The sequence below is a fragment of the Trachemys scripta genome, chromosome 3 (genome assembly GCF_013100865.1).
Source record: "Trachemys scripta elegans isolate TJP31775 chromosome 3, CAS_Tse_1.0, whole genome shotgun sequence".
In the NCBI taxonomy this organism is placed as follows: Eukaryota; Metazoa; Chordata; order Testudines; family Emydidae; genus Trachemys; species Trachemys scripta.
In genome coordinates this window covers 175,843,448-175,852,008 of record NC_048300.1, presented here as the reverse complement: position 1 = coordinate 175,852,008, position 8,561 = coordinate 175,843,448, and the positions used below count along the sequence as shown (strand labels likewise).

Sequence of the window (8,561 nt, the reverse complement as noted above, 5' to 3'; positions counted from 1 at the left end):
ATCCAATATGTTCTTACAGTCTAGGTTGCCAGCAGGAAATTTGAGTTGCAGAAGAACAAACAGTGCTCCCCAATGTAAGTAATGGGTGATGAAATGAAATATCTTGTACATAACCTCATGCTAACCTAAAATGATAAAACAAATGGTTAAAACAAACAGTTTCCTAAAAGGAATAAGTCTATAAATTTGCTAAACTGTCAACCCAAGAGATTACATAAATCACAAGGGAGCAATGCTCTAATTCTGATTTAGTCCACAATTATTTTTAATGGAATCAGAGTCACAGTCATTTTTAGGATGGCCAGTCCTATGTCATAAACTCTAAGACCAGAAGGGACCACTGCAATCTTCTAGTCTGACCTTCTGTAAAATAGAGGCCACAGAATTTCCCTGAATAATCCCTGTTTGAAGTACAGTATGTCTCTTAGAAAAACATCCAATCTTGATTTTAAAATTGTCAGAGCTGGAGAATCCACAACAACCCTTGGTAGATTATTGCAGTGATTAATTACTTTCACCATTAAAAATGTACACCGTATTTCCAGTCTGAATTTGTCTAGCTTCCATTTAAACCATTGGATGTTCTTTTGCCTTTGTCTGTTGGATCAAAGAGCGCCCTACTATCAGAAATGGTCCCTGATGTAGGTATTTGTAGATTGTGATTGTAGCGGGGTGAAAACCCGCTCCAGCCCTGAGGGGGTTGGAAAAGCCCTGCAGAGGGCTGGGGCTGTGGAAAGGGGCAAAACCAAGGCTGATTGGGGAAGTGGCTGCAGCTGGGGCCACGCCCCAAACTGAACCACTCAGCCTTATAAGAAGGCCAGGGTAGCCAGAGCTGAGCAGTCTCCCTCTGACAGGAGGAGGCCTAGGCCTAGGCCTGACTGCAGGGAAACTCACCTGGGAACCTAGAGTGAGGCAGGGCTGGGGAAAGGCCTTGAGGGCTGGGAAGCCCTAGGCCAGCAACTCCCCAGGCTGCAGGGCCTGGTCCTAGGCCCACATAGATATTGGTGTTGCAGAGGGGCAACCTGAGGGTGGGTAAAGGCAGCCAGTCCAAACCCCTTGTTGCCTGTGATGACTGGCTGATAGAAAGCTGTCTGCCCCAGGGTGTGGGGGCTAGATGGTGACTGGCAGTAGCCATGACTGAGGCAACATTGGGATAGGAGGTGGGGATTCCCCTTGGTGGGGAGACCCAGAGAGAGAGTGGGGTACTGCCAGGGGGGCAGCACCCAAGCCAAGGGCACCGGGGTCCGGGAGGGACACCGGGGCCAACGACAGGCAGGACACCTGGCCTGCCGAGGGCGCTCCGGATGCTGGGTGAGCTAATTCCCTAGACAACCAGCAGGAGGCGCCACAGGGGTGAGTCTACGCCTGATTACAGTGATCAAGTCACCACTTAACCTTCTCTTTAAGCTAAACAGAGTGAGCTTCTTGAGCCTATCATTATAAGGCACGTTTTCCAGTCCCTTAATCATTCTCGGAGCTATTCTCTGAACCCTCGTCAATTTTTCAACTTCCTTCTTGAATTGTGTGTAACTTTAGCGCCTTCCTGGCCAAGATGGAGTCTGCTCTGCAGGCAGCTTTGGCCAAGAGATGGCACGTGCAAGAATGCAGCAGGAGAAATCCCTTCCACCCCAGGGGCACCTGTTCCAACCCCCCCAGCGTGAACACACACACCCCACAGGAAAAGTACAATGGATATAACAAAGTGAGATATTTATTTACAGAGGGATTAGAGGAGAAATACAACAAGGGGAAATATAGGGGGAGCAGTAGAACAGGGTTGCATCCAAACCAAGGCCCCACAGGCCCAGTGGTAGCACAGGCTGGACGGGCAGACGCTGAACAATGTGTCTGCTCACAGAGTTCAGGAGTCCTGAGCAAAGTTCCAGTCCAATGGTGAGTCTTGGGTGCTCCTGGTCGTCTTCGGCGCCAGTGAACTTTCCCCCAACAAACCCCTCCGGTGCCCTCTTCTGCCGCTATCTGCAAAGCCACACAGAGCGACCACCTCCCCGCTTAACTAGCTACAGCCTCCCTCCTTATCCCCAATGCAGAGTCAGAAGCCCCAGTACTCACAGCCCCACGCAGCTCTGGGCAGCCGTGATACTGGGTCCAGATCCGGCCTGTCCTTCTGGGGTGATTCCTCCCTGGCACAGTGCTCCTCCTGGCTCCTATCCTGGGGTGTCCCCGACCGGCCCTGTCCTTCCCAGGCTTCAGGCAGGTTCTCTCTGCTCCCTTTGGGAGGGTCTGCTGGCTGCTCTCCCTCTCCCTCTCAGCTCCAGCACCACCCTCTGGAGTTTCCCTCCTGTGGCACCCCAGGGATCTGTAGGTCACTGGGTTCCCCTAAACGATCAGACATCAGCACACACCTGGGCTTCCCTTGAGGAACGTCTAGGCTGGCTGTCGAGTATTGGCTGAGGTGACACCACTGAACATGGAGGCAAGATGATGGGTCCTTGAGGCACGAATTCGAGGGCATCTGGGTTTAAGGTGGCTGTTTGCGGTACTGGGTTCTCTGCCTGCACTGAACCTTCCTCATCATGTTCTTGGGGGGTCTCCACAGCTTGGGACAGTGGGGCCTCGGGAGTGCTCAGTATCGGTTCTTCCTCTTCACCATCTTTTTGTGTGACAACAAGAGGATCCATTAGGGTTGGGGCATTCCAAACTGGATGTTCGCCAAACTCATTTCATCCTCACTCTCCGAGGAGCTGGGCGTTTGCAGAGGACAGGTATATTTCTGTCGTTGGGACCATGTCTGACTCGCAGGGCCAGGAGTCTCAGAATCTGTGGAAACATCCTTATGGGGAAACAATACTTGTCCTATAGATAACTGATGATTCCGGTGGAGAGTTTTGGTGGGGCCGTGACTGCCCTCAGGACGTATGTGATACACTGGTAGATCCCCAGATTTCTTCTCTATAATGTATGGGTGTGACTCCCAACGATCTGCAATTTTGTGTTTTCCCTGTAGTCGAGATTTCGGGCCAAAACTCGGTCACCAACCTGAATCTCCTGTTGCCTCACTTGCTGATCATATCGGGTTTTATTCTTTTGACTCTGGTGACCAGCTGCTTGCTTCACTATCTGATATGCCTCCTTCAGTTGATCTCTTAAGCGAGTCACATACCCCAAGTATGTTTCTGGGAGTGCCCCATCTGAAGACACTCCAAAACAGAGATCAACCGGCAACCGGGCCTCTCGACCAAACATTAACATGTATGGTGTGAACCCAGTTGCATTGTGTCGAGTGCAGTTATACGCATGTACCAAATGCTCCACCTGCTGGCTCCGGTATTTTTTCTGCTGAGGCTCCAGAGTTCCCAGCATGTTCAGTAGTGTGCGGTTGAATCGTTCTGGTAGTGGATCCCCTTGGGGATGATAAGGGGTGGTGCATGATTTCTTGATCCCCATAATCTTACAAAGTTCTTTTATTAACCGACTTTCAAAATCCCATCCCTGATCTGAGTGTAGTCTGGCAGGCAACCCATAGTGGACGAAGAACTTTTCCCACAAGATCTTGGCAACCGTGGAAGCTTTTTGATCTTTGGTGGGATAAGCCTGGGCATAACAAGTAAAATGGTCAGTGACCACCAAGATTATTTGCAGTACCCCAGCAGTCAGTCTCTAATGACAGAAAGTCCATAAAAACAAGCTCCATGGGTGCAGAACTCGTGATGCTGACAAGAGGAGCCGCCTGCTTAGGCAGAGTCTTTCATTGGATACATCTGGTGCAGGTGCGAATATGGTGGGTGATGTCAGGCCCCATCCGGGGCCAATAGAAACTTGCCTTAACTACGGCCTCCAATCGCTCGACTCCCAGATGCCCCATTCGATCGTGGCAGGCCTCTAGCACGCCTCGCCGGTACTTCTGTAGTAGCACCGATTGCTTATGGTGAGGCCTCTGGGGATGCTTCTGCCCTCGGTAAAGTCGTCCATCCCAAACCAATAGGCAATCCCATTCTTTCAGCAAAAGGGCCTCCTCTGGGTGATTCGGTCGAATAGCCCTGGGATCCTTTCCCCTTTCCAATGCATAAAGGATGTCCTTCATCCATGGATCAGCTTGCTGGGCATGCTCCACCTCTCGATCCTTTAGTTTGGGCAGCTGAGGGTCCTGTACTCTAGTAAAACTTGGGTAGACTGTGGGTATGGCTTCTGGTGGTGCACCCAGACAGTCAATTGCTCGTTCTCCATTGGCTGTGGATTTTTCCTCCACAATGGATACCCGTTGGCATAAAGCTTTCAATTCAGGGGTCCCCACATTCATTTGATTATTGGGTGATAAATCCTTAGAGTGAGGCTGCCAAGACAAGGCCGGGTCGATACTGCAGAGTGAAATCATAGGCAGAGAGTGCCGCTAACCACCGGTGCCCTGCTACAGATAATTTTGCTGTTGTCTTGATGTATGTCAAAGGGTTATTATCGATTTTTACAGTGAACTTGGCCCCATAGAGGTAGTCATGGAACCTCTCTGTGATGGCCCATTTCAATGCCAGGAACTCCACTTGATGAGCAGGCGGTGTGAGACCTCGACTTGCAAACGCTACCGGTCAGAGTTTGCCCTCAAGCTCTTGATAAAGGACAGCGCCTAAACCAGTGTAGCTTGCATCGACATGAAGTTCATATGCTGGGTGGGATCAGCGTACACCAAAACAGGTGCTCGCGTGAGCTGTTGAATGATTTTACGGAAAGCTTCTTCACACTCAGCAGTCCACCGCTTTCCAAAAGGAGCATCCACATTAAAATATTGATGCCGAGGTGAGTTCCCTTTCTTCTTATTTGTGGAGGGTATCCCTTGGTGAGCTCTGTGAGTGCATGTACAATGTGTGAAAAATTCTTGATAAACTTGCGGTAAGAGCCACAGAATCCCAGAAATGACTGTAATTCCTTGAGAGTTGTGGGCCTCGGCCAGGTGGTTACCGCCCTTACCTTCTGTGGGTCTGTAGCTATACCATCTGCAGACACTATGTTTCCCACATACTGCACAGATGTCTGGCAGAAGATGCACTTGTCTAAGGATAACTTTAGGCCAGCCTGTTCCAAACAATCCAGGACTTTGCACAGCCAATCTCGTGTTCTTCTAAAGTGCGCCGAACACTATAATGTCACCCAGGTACACCAGACACACCAACAGGTGCATGTTTCCTACCACCTGCTCCATGAGTCACTGAAACGTGGCTGGAGCTCCAGATACTCCCTAAGGCATGCGATTAAATTGGTAAAACCCTAAAGGGCAGATGAATGCTGTCTTCTCCCGGTCCTCTGGTGTCATGGGCACTCGATAGTATCCACTGCGGAGGTCAAGGACAGAGAACCAGCAGCTACCATTCAGGCTATCCAAGGCATCATCCACCTGGGGCATTGTGTATTGGTCAGGGATTGTCCGCCGGTTCAGAGTGCGATAATCGACGCACATGCGCACCTTTCCACTTTTCTTTCGTACTACAACGATCGGCGATGCGTAGGGGCTCCTGGATTCCTCAATGATACCTGCTTGAACCAGTTCCTGTAGGTGCTGCCTCACATCTTCAATATCAGCCAGGGCTAATCGTCTTGACCTCTCTCGAAAAGGCCGACCATCCTGCATTTGGATATGGTGCTCCACATCATGTGCACACCCAACATCCCATTCATGCATAGAGAAAACAGCCTTCCTGTTGACTAACTTCTCACACAGGCAGTCCTTCCACTTAGCAGGAATGGGGGAATCCCCAAACTGGAAACTATCCCTCCCCAAAAATGTAGCCTTGGTCTTCTCTTGGGATGGGAGGGCCCCCCTCGCTCGCTGGTATGCAGCGTTACATAAAGCGTGCATTGGCAGCTCCTGCAGATAGTTGTTCCCTGCCATCTCACAGCATTTCCACGCCAATCTCTGGAACAGGTTTGCATTTGTCCTTAGGATTAAAGGTGCATACTCCCTTCCTTTTGGATCTGGGCAGACCAGTGCCAAAGTTTCTATTTCCTGGAAACTGAACATTTAACAAAATATATCCCCGATAGGGGCAGGAGTCACAGCCAATTCCCCAGACTGTCAGGCCAGACAGGGGACGCAAGGGTAAATGCTGCAGGTGTTCTTGGTAGTAAGATTCATAAAGTATGGTGACCTGTGATCCACTGTCCAGCAATGCCTTACACAATCATCCTTCTATACGAATGGGTACTATAGCCTGGGGGCCTATCAGCCCATCTGGGTAACCCCTGTTTGTGTTTTTTTCTGGGGAGCGTTGGAATTTCAGGGTCTTGGGTTGCTCCTTCCCCAAGCCCTGTTGATGTTTCCCTGAAGCTTCCTTATGGTCTGCTGCAATCTCTGAGATACCCTTGCATGATCTGTCTTGTTTTGGCAGTCCAAGGCACAGTGACCATCTCTTCCACAGTTAGCCAGTGAGAAGGTTTCTGTTGTATTACCCCTTCTGCTAATCTCCCCTCTTGAGGATGGCACAGTATGTCCCTGAGCCTTCATCATGGCCACTTCTCAGGTCAAATCTCTCAGTGCTGCTGCCACTGATGGGGCCTCTTCCATCTCTCCAAGCACTGTGGTGGTGTGACTCCCTACCATCTTTGGCTGCACCACTGCATCCACTTGCAACAATCGCTCTTCCTCTTCACGTATCTCTCGAATGAGCTTGTGGAATGGGGGAGGGGGGTTGGAGGGCTTTGGGCCCGCTCCCTCAGCTGCAGTCACCACAACATCAACCCATCTTGTCGGGTGCCCCCAAAGGATTTGGTACAACCCTCCTTCCGCACTACCTGCTGTATCAAATCCTCTGTCGGATTTCATCAGGAGACTAATCATTCGTGGGGCTCCCAATAGGTATGGCGGAAACGATAATACAGGTCTTCACTGCTATCAGTAGTACCGTAGACACTCTCAAGAGCAGTTAAATAGTCTTGCACTGTGGCAGCTGGTTGGGAGTCTTTCACGGCTTGGATAATTTGCATGGCAGGTCCCCTCAGACTCTCAAGCACACGTTTCTGCTTCTCAGCATCAGAGCATACCCACTCTTGGACAAGTGGCACCGTAAAATCCCTCCAGGTCTCGTAATCATCCTCCCCTGAAGGTACAGATGACACCTTCGAGAATGAACGTAACCGCTTGTATGGTGCACTTTCATATACCGGCTTCAGTGCATCTTTGAGAGTGTTTCCGAACTCTTTGGCCCATCCCACCAGGCTGGGTGCTGCAGATGTTGGAGCCCCTCCTAATGCCAAAATTAATTCTTCTCTTGTCCGCTTCTCATCCACCATCAGAGCATGCAATTTCTGCACTAAAGAATCCACCTCAAGTGACACGGGCACACTAGGAGGGGACTGCTCTGCCCCCAGAATTGTCCAGGGGATACCTTCTACTTGCACCTCTTTGGGCACTTTATCAGGATCTGCTTCCTTGGAGTGAGTACATAGTGCTACCATGCCCATCACTTTGGGGTCGTAAATACGGGTGTGGACCTTTACCCTCCCCAGTATTTCAGCTGCATCTAGGCTCTCCTCAATTTCATTTGGTTCCATCTCTTCTGGGAATCCCGCCACCAGCACAGCTTTGGTTACTGGGATTTGTGCCCCTCGGCACAGATCTTCTAATAATCCTCTCTTTTTTTTTTTTTAAACTGAGATGAAAGTCTCTTTGCTCTGTGAAGAAGAGCCCAGGGTGCGCAATATAGGTGTGTGCAAGTGTGTACTACAAATTCCCCGTACAGGCCACCAAGTGTAACTTTAGCGCCCTCATGACCAAGATGGAGTCTGCTCTGCAGGCAGCTTTGGCCAAGAGATGGCACGCGCAGGAATGCAGCACGAAAAATCCTTTACACCCCAGGGGCACCTGTTCCAACCTCCCCAGAGTGAACACACACACCCACAGGAAAAGTACAATGGATATAACAAAGGGAGATATTTATTTACAGAGGGATGAGAGGAGAAATACAACAAGGGGAAATATAGAGGGAGCAGTAGAACAGGGTTGCATCCAAACCAAGGCCCCACAGGCCCAGTGGTAGCACTGGCTGAAAGCGCAGACACCGAGCAATGTGTCTGCACACAGAGTTCAGGAGTCCTGAGCAAAGTTCCAGTCCAGTGGTGAGTCTTGGGTGCTCCTGGTCACCTTCGGCGCCAGTGAACTTTCCCCAACAAACCCCTCCGGTGCCCTCTTCTGCTGCTCTCTGCAAAGCCACACAGAGCGACCACCTCCCCACTTAACTAGCTAGCAGCCTCCCTCCTTATTCCCAATGCAGAGTCACAAGTCCCAGTTATCACAGCCCCATGCAGTTCTGGACAGCAGTGATACTGGACCGGGCTCCGGCCTGTCCTTCTGGGGCGATTCCTCCCTGGCATAGTGCTCCTCTCCTGGCTCCTGTCTTGGGGTGTCCTCCCGATCGACCCTGTCCTTCCCAGGCTTCAGGCAGGTTCTCTCTGCTCCCTTTGGGAGGGCCTGCCGGCTGCTCTCCCTCTCCCTCTCAGCTCCTTTTTTCTTACTCTCCCCCTCCCTCCTAGGAAAAAGATTTAAAGGGGCCATGCTCTCTAAACCCCAAAGGGGTTACATGTGGATGCCAGAACTGGACATAGTATTTAAGTAGCAG

General features: G+C 50.7%; 1 protein-coding gene across 1 annotated transcript; it reads right to left on the bottom strand.

Annotated features, from left to right (window-relative positions):
• Window positions 1-6,780: 6,780 nt before the first annotated feature.
• On the bottom strand, window positions 6,781-7,497 carry LOC117875525 (paraneoplastic antigen Ma1 homolog). The gene has a single exon (XM_034766907.1). The coding sequence runs from the start codon at window positions 7,495-7,497 to the stop codon at window positions 6,781-6,783; it is 717 nt and encodes a 238-aa protein (XP_034622798.1).
• Between the last annotated feature and the right edge of the window lie 1,064 nt (window positions 7,498-8,561).